The 13,953-nt window shown below is 44.3% G+C and overlaps 1 protein-coding gene and 1 pseudogene across 1 annotated transcript; both read right to left on the bottom strand.

Annotated features, from left to right (window-relative positions):
* Window positions 1-3,831: 3,831 nt before the first annotated feature.
* On the bottom strand, window positions 3,832-5,851 carry LOC136481725 (pentatricopeptide repeat-containing protein At3g12770-like; annotated as a pseudogene).
* A 305-nt stretch (window positions 5,852-6,156) lies between these two features.
* On the bottom strand, window positions 6,157-9,045 carry LOC136481726 (uncharacterized). The gene is made up of 3 exons (XM_066479038.1): window positions 8,821-9,045; window positions 7,838-7,975; window positions 6,157-6,676 (listed from the first exon to the last, which is right to left on the bottom strand). The coding sequence occupies exons 1-3, from the start codon at window positions 8,929-8,931 to the stop codon at window positions 6,497-6,499; spliced, it is 429 nt and encodes a 142-aa protein (XP_066335135.1). The 5' UTR covers window positions 8,932-9,045; the 3' UTR covers window positions 6,157-6,496.
* Window positions 9,046-13,953: the final 4,908 nt, after the last annotated feature.

The following is a 13,953-nucleotide window of genomic DNA, read 5'->3' as shown; positions in this document are numbered from 1 at the left end:
TGCATTGCATTGCCTCCTCTCTCTCTCTCTATATATATCTATATATGTACAATATTGAACTTTCATTGTGCCGTAGTCACCACAGATCAGATTACAAGTGATAGATCGATCCTGCTAAGATGTTGCTGGAGAAAGTAGCAGCTCTACTGCTCGTCTGCGCAGTAGTAGTAATGTATCCCCATCTAGCCATGGGTACATGTACCGAGAAGCACAAGGAGGCCATCCTGGAGCAGTGCAAGGAGTTCATCCGTCATGGACCGCCCCACCCGTTCCCTAGAGAACTGCATGGCGTCTGCTGCAAGGCCGCAAGAGATGTCCCTCAAATGAACATGCACTGTGTTATCAAACTGCTCACACCTAGAGAGGAGAAGGAGTACAGCGAAGACAAGGTCGTGCAGCTTAAACATTTCTGTCAGATGCGCCGACACCATGGTAGGAATTGAATTCTCTATGTGCAAGTGAAATATTTTCTGCAGGTAATGTATAGTTTGTTCCTGCTAATTAAGTGCTAACACTCTTTCGGCTGTTTTCCTTGCAGGCCGTGTGGCATAAACTGATTTCTGCCATAGATGATATTGGAGTGCAGGGATGGGAGTAAGGAGTTCCAACTTCCAAGGAAGATAGACCCTGGCCGCTAGATAATAAAGTCGATCGAAGTGTCATCATATTGATATTAGCTAGGAGTATATGTATTCGATAAATGAGAATTGATTGATGAATAATAGTAGTATTTCTGATGCTGTTGTTTCATGATAAGCATACCTCTCTGTTGAATTGTGATTAATTGACCCAAAAAATATCTCCATGAAAACATGTATATCATGTGTAAACGCAGGAACATATTTAAATAACGAGGAATCTTATCTTCTTAGGATTGTTGTGATATATAGGCCCCCTCTTGGTCACCCATTTTTCCTCTTGCAGATACCTCTCTTCTCCTCCCTCTCATGTAGAGATCCAACAGAATGAAAGTCATAAGACCATCTAGCAATGAAATCAAAGATATACATTAATCATGAAATCAACCTGGCCACGACAAATATATTACTGCTAGTTGAATAGTGATTATTATATGTATCACATTGTCATTAATTTGAGAGAACTTACCAATTTCCTTTGGTACTGAGCCAAGGAAACTGCATCTTGATATATTGCTGCAAATTTAAGGCTTTAGTGAGTGCACAACAAAAAAAATGATACAGGACAGAAGTTTTGATGATTTAATCAAATAAAAACTATACTGCACAATTAGAAGCGTCCTTGACCTGCTAGAGTGGACTGATTGGCTGTCCTCTAGAACTTGTTAGTGCTGGCATGGCTACCTTTATACTTTACTATCCCAGGGTGGCAGAAGGGGAGAGCCTTTTTGGCCTTCTCAAACAATTCCTCAATCTCTGCTAGCTGATACGAAAATTATAACCATGTAATTTAGACAAATATATAAGAAAATTTATAACTAGAGATCTTGAATTTTATTAATTGTCTTTAGTGATGAGCATTATATTTCTAAAAAAACAATTTGCTCACCTCTGCTTTGATGATATACTAATCGGATCAGAGAGTAGAAATTAAAGAGTTGTAAAATTCACTAAGCTTCAGAGATTAGAATATTGGATACTCAAAAGTTTTAACATTCAATAAGTTTTACCCAAACTAGCACTCAGTTGGCTAAGATGGACCAAATTCAGCTAAGTTGCACGGATATGGATACGCGTATCGGTATCGGAAGGATACGGATACGCGGATACGGCAATTTCCTAAGAAACCCGATACGCGGATACGTTTTACTGTTTTTTTAATAAATATAGATAATAGCACATATTAAAATTGTAAAAAGTGATAGTAAATTACCTTGCAATAGCAAGTACCAGCCAAAGCAAAGACCAGGACTCCGGAAGCATCTCCATTCTTCAATTGTCCATTCTCGAGTTCTCCAAGACTCCAAGTCCAGAATTTGCACAGAAAAACCAAGTAACCAACTATCAATCAATTTATTACTGAAACTTGACTACTTGAGTATTCACTATCTTGCAGCATCTGATCGCAACTAGTTTTACTGGAGGGTGTATATCTCCTTTAGTCCTTTGTTTCTCGTTCATGTACTAATTGTGCTCCCAGTTTAACTCATTTGGGAGTGAATTGGGATCTGGGTCATTCTGCTGTTTGGACTAACAGCCTCCCAAGTCCCAAGAGTTTGTAATGAGCCTTGTGGACCGTCATCTCACTGGACATGTGGAGTAATAAAGCTACGAACTTATGAAAAAACAAAACAGCCAGATTTCGTGATGCACATGTACTCCAAACTTAATTCTAGGCTCCCCACAAGGTTTGCCAAAACGTTGACCGCAGGGAGGCCTGATGGGATAGCTTAGCAACAAGAGGAGGAATCTGACAATGTAATGTAACACTTCTGAAAGACTGAAACCCCCTTCCCGAAGAACCCAACACTGACCTTGACGGCCGTCTCGATGAGGCTCTTGCGCTGCTGTGCGTCGGAGACGTGGCAGACGGCGCCCACCGCGGTGATACCCTTGGCCCTGAGCCCCTCCACCGCCTCGTTCATGTTCTTCTGCAACGCCCCCGAATCGATTCCCCCAATCAGAAAGAGCAGCAAGGGAAATCCCAAAGCGAGGACAGCAAGCAAGGAGGGTAGAATAGAAGAAACGACAAGATTTGCCGGCTCAACTGGACCTGCTTGCGGGAGGAGATGACGGCGGTGGCTTACCTCACCACTTTGGAAGGGGAGCTCGCCAGAGGGATTGGAGAGGCCTCGTCGCCGGCACTACCTCGCAGACCTGCAGAGAGAGAGGAAGAAGAGGTGAGGACGGGGGGGGGGGGGGGGGGGGGTGCGCTGCAGGCCTGCAGAAGCAAGGGGAGGGGAGGAGCGGTGCTGTACTGCTGTGGACGGCGCAGACCCAGGCCACCGGATCCACGAATCGCGCAGACTCGGGCCGACAAGGATCCGGCCGTGGGAGGAGGCGATGCGCCTAGACTCACCCAGAACGGAGGTAGCGCGCCGGAGAGGAATGGTTTCCGCCGGAGGAAGCGGTGAGGCTGGTGGCGCCTGGAGGCGGAGGCGGAGGCGGAGGCGGAGGCGGAGGCTCGTCGCCGGTGGCTGGCGGCCGGCGAGCGGGATTGCGGCGCGACGCGCGGGCGCAGCCGTGAGGTTGTCTCCGTGCGGGACTGCGACTGCAGGATTCCGACTACGGGCGTGCGGGACTGAGGTTGTCTCCGTGGGCTTGTACTGGGCTGGGCCGTATCGGGACGCAGGATACGTGTCCGGTGGAGTATCCAATTTCAACGAAAATAATACAAAATCGGATACTTGAAGGATACGTATCCTAGGCGTATCGGACACGTATCCGTATCCGATACGTATCGGATACGCGATACGAGCTTTCAGTGAAGTATCCGTGTAACATAGCCCAGAAGAGAGCATAGGCACAAAAATTTTGATGACACTGAAACTACTGCCAAAAATCAAGGTGCTTCAATTCATCAAACTACTAGTGCCTTCCCTGCAGTGGAGACTTAAAAGACTAAACCTAGTTTGAATGAATAAATTACAGGCCTAATAATCTACAAGAAAGTGTGAAGCGCACAGTTATACAGCCATTAATTGAACCCAAGCAGAAGTATCTACGAATCCATCTCACCACAAAACCAAAATTATGAACAAGAGACCTAACAGTAAATGAATTAAGAGAGAGGCTGCTGGGGGCAAAAATCTCACCTCAGGAACAGGCAACGAGTGGAGATTTGGGATACATTTTGAAGTTCCGCTCAGAAATCACAATGTCATTTTGGCTGAATATGGCATAGGAAAAAAAAGCCATTTTCTCAGGGGTTACTCACAGAGTCACAGTATACATTGGAGGCTTGAGGTTTCTGTTTCTAATGTTTTTGTTGCTCTGGTAGGAAAATTACATCAAACACGTGCCCTCTGAAAATTCTGGAGGACATCAGCAGATTTATGAAGGTTGGAAAGCATGCTAGACGACATGGATAAAAATGGTAAGTGAGAAGGGAAGAACCACATGTGGTAAGTTTATATAATTACAGATGAAACAATTTGACCATCAAAACTGCATGTTAGTACATATAATGGAAAATGATGGCTATTCTTTCCCTATTGGTAGGGAGGTAGGTTTACTGTGCTACGCCCAGCTGTCTTCTTGAGTTCCATCTCCTTCATGGCTCGTCTTATCCTTTCTGCATCTTCCAACATTCCGGCTTCGAAGTACATGTTTGACATCAAAACATAGAATGTGACATCATTGGAGCCTGACTGGAAGAGGTCCTTGGCAACGAATTCAGCTCGCTCCAGATTGCCGTGAAGCTTACAACCCCCAAGGAATGCACCCCACACGCACTTGTCTGGGCGCAACGACATTCCCCTGATGATTTCATATGCTTCCACAAGTCTACCAGCTCGCCCTAGCATGTCAACCATGCAGGCATAGTGCTCCAGTGTAGGCGACATTTGGTAGTCAGAAAGGATGCTGTTGAAATGTTTCAGTCCTTGGTTAACAAGGCCTGAGTGGCCACACGCCACTAGAACTGCAGTGAATGTGAAAGAATTTGGTCTCACCCCTTCACTTTTCATCAGGCAGAAGACCTTGAGAGCCTCCTCAGAATCCCCATGGTTGGCATATGCACTTATCATGGCACTCCAGGACACAACACCACGCACATGCAAACAGTCAAAGACCCTCCTTGCATCAGCAATCTCGCCGCACTTTGCATACATGTCGACAAGAACATTGCCAATCCTTGCATCTGTGTCAAGCCCATGACTCCGGGCAAACTCATGCACCCATTTGCCAGTCTCCAGGGCTCCTGAGCGTGCACAAGCAGACAGAACACTGACCAAAGTCACACAATCAAACCCCACCTTCTCAGTAAGCATCCTGCGGAAGAATTTGATTGCCTCAACCACATCACCATGCTGCTCATAGATTGCAACCATCGTGTTCCAAGAAACCAGACTGCGTACCGCCATTCCCTCAAACAGAGCTTCTGCCATGGGAATGCTCCCGCACTTCCCATACATTGCGACGAGGGCATTAGCCAATGGAATGTTTGCATCAAACCCCGACTTGACCTACGAACCCGTGAACCATTTCCCCGGCATCCAGCCATTCTTGGCCCTGCAAGCAGGGCAGGAAACTGATCAGAGTGATCTCATTCGGAAGTACACCCTCGGCAACCATTGTGCCAAACAGCGCAAGTGCCTCCCCATAGAAGTAGTTTTGCACGTAGCCAGCAACCATGGCCGTCCACGACACCACCGTCCGGGATGATCCATGGCTCTCCGCAAAGACTAGCTCAGCGTCTGCCACCTCCCCTTCCTGGAAGTACATCGCAATGAGAGTGCAGCGCACGAACCCGTCCCCAGCGAGCGCGAACCGCACCGCGTCGCCGTGCGCGGCCCGCCCGAGCCGCGCCCGGCGCGCAGCCGCGCAAGCCGGGAGCACGATCGGGTAGGTGTAATGGTCCGGCGCGACGCCGGCGGCGCGCATCCGCTTGTAGAGGGCGAGGGCGTCGACGGCGTGCGACGACGACTGGGAGTGGGCGTGCACGCGGAGGAGGGTGTTCCACATGTAGGCATCGTGTACAGGCGCGGCGTCGAACACCCTGCGTGCGTAGGCGAGGGAGGCGGGCGCCACGCCGGCGATGAGGCTGGTGGCGAAGGCCGGGTTCGCGGATACGCCGAGGACGATGGCGCGGGCGTGGATGGGGAGGAGGGCGCGGAGGGAGGCCGGCGAGGAGGCGGCGGCGGCGGTGATGATGCGGATGTAGCGGTGGACGAGGACAGCGGCGGCGGTAGGAGGCCGTACTGGCATTTCGACATTTGGGCTGGTCAAGTTGGACTGCTTGACTGGGTTGGGCTTTGTAATGACTTTTGAATACTGATTTGCTTTTTTTTTTTTACAATTGATTTCGTTTGTGAAAGATTGAAAATGTTCGAATCGAAATGCAAAATTCTTTTTTTTTACAGTTGCTTTTTCTCCTGCCAGGTGCGAGCAGACAAATTTATGCCATGTCCACAGGAACCTGCAACAATTTTACAGATATTTTAAAACAATTTCATAGCAAACAGCAGTACCCAAAACGCAAAGATCTTGTGAAATTCTCACGTTTGAATGATTTCCCATTTGTCTCACCAAATGTTTCCCGCACAGTTTATACTCTACAGCAAAAGTTAAATTGCATTGCAACAGAAGCAACATAAAAAAATTGCAACAAAAGTACACAGAAACAAGTTCATCCAGCCTTGTACTATTTCGATGCCTAAGCTGTAAGCTCAGCAGAATTCAAAATGTCGATGATGTTGGTACTACGATACAGTGATCATGTTCTATCGATACTGGTAAGAGCTCTGCATAGTTCTAGCTAAGTATTTTTCCACTGAAAAATGTGGACTTAGGCCGCAAATTTGAATATGGAACATTCTCAACTATATCTGGATCATATGCTAAAGGTAATAATGCCTCTAATTGATTTGGAGGGTGGACTTGATCTGCTCCACCACATGGGGGAGGACCCTGATGCTGTCATCGATAGATTTGTTGACACAGGATTCCAGTTCCTGAGTTGCATCTGTTTTCAACTTCTGGAGCTTGGCTGCTTCAAACTTGTCTTGACAGACCATCAATGACCGATTCAACCGTTCCTGAAGCAAGGGGCAATGATTAACAAAGATGTAGGTGGCATGCTAGTTTATGCAGAGAAATACATGCATAACCCTAAAATAGCAATAGGCCAAAACAAGGCTCCTATGAACCCACTGGAAGATGAATAACAGTTATGCAGCGACATTATTCATGCACTACTTTGCCTACAAAAGGACATTTTTCTGTTCAAAGTAACAAGATGTGTAACATTGTGTCTGTAGATGATTCCAGATACTTGGGACAACCATGTTCAATAACACTGAAAACTACTAATAGATCTTTTATGATGAAATAACCAGGTGGATAACAGTTGGCATGTGGATCTCAACAGATGCAGATGGAGTAAAAAGAAGGTGCTCAGATTGCATGTCAGAAGTACAATATACATGGGGATGAAATAAGAACTAAATTTCTGAGGGGGGAACCTTCTAAAACTTCTACTGTTCCACATTCATTAAAGAGCGTACCCAGTGCAGAGAGCTCCCGCTCTGTGCGGGGTCTGGGGAAGGGTGTCAGTGGCAAGCCTTACCCTCGCCTGTGCAATGCGAGGAGACCGCGACTCGAACCCAGGACCTTCCGGTCACAGGCAGTAAGACTCTACCGCTTGCACCAGGCCTTCATTCATCAAACAAAATAACTATAGCAAAAAAATATACTGCTCGTGAATCCTAAACCATCTTCTGAGAAGGGGACTTTACCATGTGACAATTAATGGCATTATAAAATAATGATTGATTGCATGAAACAAATACACCATCACAGATAAGTAGATAACAAAACCCCGTGCAGCATGCTTGTTGAGGTATTTGTGCTGGTGATGGTGAACAACATTGAAATTATCACGCATACAGAAAATATGACAGTTCATTCAGACACAGCATTCGAGTGGATGCAAACTTGCAATGATCAATAAAATCAGAGCAAAATGGAGCACACAAAACAAATATTAGTAGTAACTTAAAATAAAATTCAGAAAGATTCCAAAGTAAAAAAATTACAGGTATGGAACTATTAACTTCACTGCATCAAAAAAATAACCAATCATAATTACAGTACTGCACAAGCAGAAAGGAATTAAGTACCTAAAAACGATGAACAGAGAATTCTATGTTCTATTCTGCAAAAAAAATGACACTTGTATTGCAGCACATTAGAAGTACCTGAAACTTGGCCATCTCATTCTCAACAATATTGTTGGCGGTAAGGACAGGCACACTACAATTCTCCACACAGCTGTTGATCCCTTCTTGAGTACGTCGCCGATCAAAGCAGTCATATGCGCACTTGAAGTATGCTTGCTGAAAATCAATCAGAATAAAATAGAAATTCAAACATTAATTAGCACTCAAGTGTTTCGATTTGGGAGCATGCCCCTTCCCTTCCTACAAAGATATCAATCATACTAGAAGTTTTCACTAATAAAATATCCTCAGTCCAATAATTACTACTATTAGTCCAACCCCATTTTCCATCATCACAAGAATCGATGTCAAGGTAATTAGTCCAAATTAATTTCCTCTCAGATCCAGAAATTGTGCTGAAGGAAATAAACATAATCGTGAACAATTCCAGGAGTAGATGGTTACTACTAGTACCAAACAATAAGGTTACACTAGGCAGATCTCTAAGAGATGGCAGAAAAAAAAAACATGCATCAAAAACTATATTCACATATCTAAAAAATTAGCATCCATTGTCCACTACTGCAATGCCGCTCTTTCGACATTCCTACGTCCTGCAGCAATACCCACCAATTTCGCGCACATATACATTTATTTAAAAGCAATGGCAAATAAACTTATTCAGGGACTTCTAATTGCATCCGAACAAAATAGATGATCCAAGGACTCGCACAACTCAGAACCTCCAATACTCCATATCAGATTAACGGGCCACTACCCTCCATTAGCGGAACATCTAAAGACTCCGGAGAATTTCAACAAGAAGAGTAAAATTATCGCCCTCCTCCACCCTGCAATTTCATATCAGAATACGAAACTCCAAAATCCGACCAAAGTTCTAGCGCCAATCTTACCAGGGTACCACAGCTATCTCGCTCCTCCCTCCCAACAGTACGAACCCTCGGAGGACAGGGAAACCGAGGCGGCGGATCCCAAGAACCACCGCCCGAACTCTTTCTTACCTGCATGGTGAAGTTGACGTGGTCCTGGACGCCGGCGAGGTGCTGCTGCACGGTGGCGTTGACCTCCTCCAGCTTCCGCCGGATCCGCTCCGTCACCACCTGCTCCTCCATCGCGCTCAAGGGGTCGCGCCGCCTGGATGCTTGCGGAGGCCTTTGCGGCTTGGGGGAGGGGAGGGGAGGGAAGGGACAGACGAGGGGAACAATGCGGTGGGGTGCGTCTGCTTCTTTTCTTTCTTGGCGAGGAAGCGAGAAACGGCAGGTCGGAAGAGGGGGTTTAAGTGTTTAACTAAGGCCACGGGCTAGGGTTTTATGGATCTGGCCCATGGGCCGATACCGACCGACAGGGCACTGCATCTGGGGAGGTGCCTGACCCACCTTGCAAAGTTTGGATTGGAAAAAGTCTACATTATTTCTCAACTTTCGCCGAAAGTCCACTTTTCATTCTTGAATTCCAAAACCAGGTAAAAACGCCTCCCTCAACTTTTAAAACCATTCATCTTACATCCTTATCCTATTATAAGCAGTTTTAAAGCGGTTTTGTCTTTTTGTTTTTTTATTTATTTTAGCTGAATCTTTAAAAAATCATAGTAAATCTCAGAAAAATCATAAAATAGAAAATCTAATTTTGTTGGACTCCACATGAGTAGATCTACACAGTAACATATAATATGGTATGCTTTAGTACAAAGTTTTTGTAATGGACTTTAGATCTATGCTTTTATGTAATTAATTAGAATAATTCGTAGCCTGTAGTTTCTATGGTCCAATTGTGATGAAATTTTTATGGTGGACTAATTATTATATGATTGAACTGTAGTAAAAATTCATACTCATTTAATCATGTATAGCTTAGTTATAGATTTATTTATATTTAACAAGCATAAACCTAACTACTAACTAAATCTATAACTAAGTTATACATGATCCTAATGAGTATGAAATTTTTACTACAGTTTAAGCATATAATAATTAGTCCTACCATTAAAATTTCACCATAATTGGACCATAGAATTATAGCTATAAATTATTCCATTTAATTACAGAAAAGCATAGATATAAAGCCATAACAAAAACTTTGTATTAAAGCATATCATATTATATGTTCATTATGTAGATCTACTCATATGGAGTCCAATAAAATTAAATTTTCTATTTTATAATTTTTCTATGATTTACTATGATTTTTTAAAGATTTAGCCGAAATAAATAAAAAAGAAAAAGAAAAAAAATCGCCTTCAGAACCGCTCATAATAGGGCCAGAGAGGTAAAATGAACGATTTTAAAAGTTAAGGGAGGTGTTTTGCCTGGTTTTAGAGTTTGGGGAGGAAAAGTGGACTTTCATGAAAGCTGAGGTAGGTAATGTAGACTTTTTCCTTTTGGATTCTTTGAAATCTCGGTTTTCCACCGTCGTCCAGCTATTTTTTAATTTTTAATTTTTTTATTTATTTTGACCCGTAGATACTGTTGTCATGTCATTTGATAGGTAAACTTTGCTTCATCATCACTTGCATAATTGTTTGGCAATAGAGTATGAATATTTGTGTGCAATCGGTCAAATTCTAAACAACACGAGACACTCAGGAATTGCTCATTGCTTGTCTTTGGGACTGACCCTGTTTTTGCCACTTCTCCCGCCACATGTCCTTCATCTATCAGAATAGAGGGTTCTAAGAAAACAACTCTCATTGCCTTAAACACCTAATCTAAGCATTTCAAATTAATCTACACACATAACCTATACTAAATAGCTAACTCAACTAAAACTAAACCTAAACTCTAAACATTATGACTAACATAATAAAACCTACACATACCAACCAAATTGAACCTACACCTAAACATGCTAACCAAATTTCTAACTAACTAACTAACTAATGTTAACATAGAGCAAATGCAACTACATGTGCACGTAAAAATCGAGGGCACACACTACACCAAAGTTTCATAACGTATTCGATCTACCTAAAATAGATTACATCTCTTCCCAAATAATTTTTTCTTCAAACCCTAGCTAGCAAGCCTACTCTTCAAATCCACCATGCAAACACGAAATAAGAGGGTCATTACCTTGCCCAAGGCTGGGGAAGCTTGAGGGCGACCGCCAACTTGACCCAGAGATGGATGTGGCCAGGGGAGGCCGATGGCACCAGTTGGGGGCGCTGGAAGCTCCCAGCCGTGTGGAGGAATCGAGGTAGAAGAAAGTGAGGGAGAGAGAGGGAGGGAGGCCCATGTGGGATCTATATATTCCCCCCATCGTGTCAGGCTGGGTGGCGCGGCAGCTACTGCATCGGAGTCGAAGTCGGTGGCATGGCAGGGGGCAACCACGTCATTAGTCAACGATCGACTGACCTACCATGGTGGTAGGCCAGCCGCGCCAGGCGGGTCGACGTGGTAGCGTGGTTTGGCCATGCCAGGTTGTTTGGCGCGGCCAAACATGTTAGTTTCAAATTAAAAGTTCATAGGTGTTATTTTCAGAAAATGTTTAAAAAAGGGTTAAAATAGAAAAATAGAGACAGAGGAGTAAAATGGTCTATGTACAGTGATTTTAGGCTAAAAATATAGAATAGGGGGGGTTGAAGCACAATTGATGGAATATTATGGGTTCCTCTTTATTGATGATATAGTCTAGATTCCACTCTTTAGGAGTGATATAGAATGAATTGACCATAATTAATCCCCTTCATAAAAGAATAAGAGAATTTTTTTGAGGGATTTGGCTTCCAAAAGATTTTGCCAGCAAGGCCTAGAGTTTCTTTATGATTTACTTCCTTTGTTTTTAATACTTGTCGCTGTTGACTTTTAGCACGATGTTTGACCATTCATCTTATTCAAAAAAATTATGTAAATATAAAAAGAACATTTTTTTGCACATTTAAATATAAAAAGAACATGAGTTGTACTTGAAGTACATTCGATGATTAAACAAATTACAACGAAATACATAATAATTTCATAAATTTTTCAAATAAGACAAATGGTCAAACACCATTTCAAAAGTCAATGGCGACAAGTATTTAGAAACGGTAGTGTTAGCACCTGGACGTTTGGATGGACGCCCGAGCCTGCACTCTGTCCCCCCTCCCCGCACTTGCATCATGTGCCCACCTACGTGGGGCCACACCGCCCGACTGCACGTGGGGAGTCCCCACTTGCACGTCCTCCGCTTCTCACGTGCATGCATGCGGCTGGTAGCTACAGTAGGTGGCTACCCTAGCATGCATCTAGAAAGAGGGGGAGGAGGTGGCAGATGTCTCGTCGTAGCTAGTGCTGGGAGGAGGAAGAGACACCGAGGCAAAGGTGAGGTAGCATAAAAGCGAAGACAGAGATGCAACACCCGATCTACTTTTGAAACATCCGGATGTAACAATTGCAACATACATCTGAAGGAAGATTAAACACATGAAACATGCATCTGAAACACTGCTGCAACATCAAATCTACTTTGAAACATCCAGATGAAACACTTACAACATACGTACTAAACAACTGAAACACTCGAACATCTGCGTATGAAACACTTGCAAAAACACCTAAAAAAGACTTCGTATGTGTGAAAGCATATTCAACATCCAAATGAAAACACTTGCAAACTTGCGTCTAAAAAACAAGATGAAACATTTGGAACATATACTTAAAACATACATGTATAGCCACTGCAACATGTGCAACATTTTGATCTACTTTTGCAATATCAAGATGAAACACTTGCAACATCCGGATGAAACATTTGAAACACTTGAAATATACTCTTGCAATATGGGCTTTGCTTGGACGATTGGAGGCACGCCAGCGTGGAGGTTGACGGTGGCGCATGGACCTTACTATGCGGTAGTGGCACGGGCAACTCGCCGGTGGGCATGTCGTCACACGAATCTCGTCTAACTTGCCTGCTTGCTAGAGCACCCGTCGTGGAGGCTCACTGGCTTGATCGGCCATGACTCACCAACTTGGTGGAGGCGGTCGTGGCGAGCGAGCTAGCCACAGCAAGGAGATAGCGAGGTGGAGGCGGGCGAGGACTAGGTCCGGTGGGGAATGCAGCGTGGAGGAGGCAGAGCGGAAGAGGCCGTAGGGGATGGGGCACAGCGAGGCGGGGGACCGACAGCGGCAAGGCGGAGTGGGGTGGGCGAATGGGCATGGCGACACAGGTAGGAAACGACATAGCGAGTATCATGTCACGCGGATGGGATGAGCAGATGGGTCGCTAGGCGCGCAGCACGTGCGATAGTGAGCAAAGGAGGCGTCCGTCTGTCCGGGCGTCTTGATTGCATCATTACTGATTTAGAAACTGAGATTGTATGTGAAATTAAACTAATTTATATACAATTTTTATATCAATCGTATGAAATTCCTATGTTGCAAAAGCCCGCGAAATCTAGGATAAGCCAAATGGGGCGAAGTAGGCCTGGATATTTTTTTTACAAAAGCTATCCTTTGCCCGTGTGAAATGCTTGGGTCTGTCACATAAATTTTTTGGCCGTCGGATTTGAGTTTTGATCGATCTGCGTCCTCCATCTCGCGCTCCCTCTTGGGTCTGTCCTCTTCGTTTTTTGGTCGCCGACACTTGTCCCACCTGTCAGCTTGCTTTTGGGAAACGCGTGCATTTATCTCTTTTGAACTGTTCACTTCCTTTCCCATTCGTCTTCGCTTCCTCCATTCAAAATCATGGACCTGCTGCAGGGGCTGGTGGACGACGGCAAGGCGTGCCAGGGCATCATCTGTGTGGCTGCCCGAATTACGGATATGTGGCCCCGTTCGCGTGCCCTTAAACCAAGCTTGATCCGCTTCTTTTTTTTATCCGGAACAGTGTTTTTCTCTCATAAATTCCTCCAGATTCATCCAAATTTCTCTAAATTCCTCCAAATTCCTCCAAGCGAACGGGGCCATGAACTGCTCTGTGTGGTTTGTTTGTAAATTGTTTCTTCTATAGGTGTTATAGAAGTTGAGGCACAACATGATTTCTGTCATTTTGATTTCTCTAGAATTATGTCCTGACTGCAACTGGAATTTTAGCCTAGTTTTGTATGTTTCATTTTCTGATTGTCTTATTTTGGTGCATTGTGTTGTGTCAGTGGATGCATTCTAAGTAACTGGAGGTGATTTGCCATGGTTACTGGATTCTTGTTGATGATTATT

Source organism: Miscanthus floridulus, chromosome 9 (assembly GCF_019320115.1).
Source record: "Miscanthus floridulus cultivar M001 chromosome 9, ASM1932011v1, whole genome shotgun sequence".
Taxonomy (NCBI): Eukaryota; Viridiplantae; Streptophyta; class Magnoliopsida; order Poales; family Poaceae; genus Miscanthus; species Miscanthus floridulus.
The sequence above is the reverse complement of the archived record's forward strand: the minus strand, read 5'-3'. Positions and strand labels throughout refer to the sequence as shown.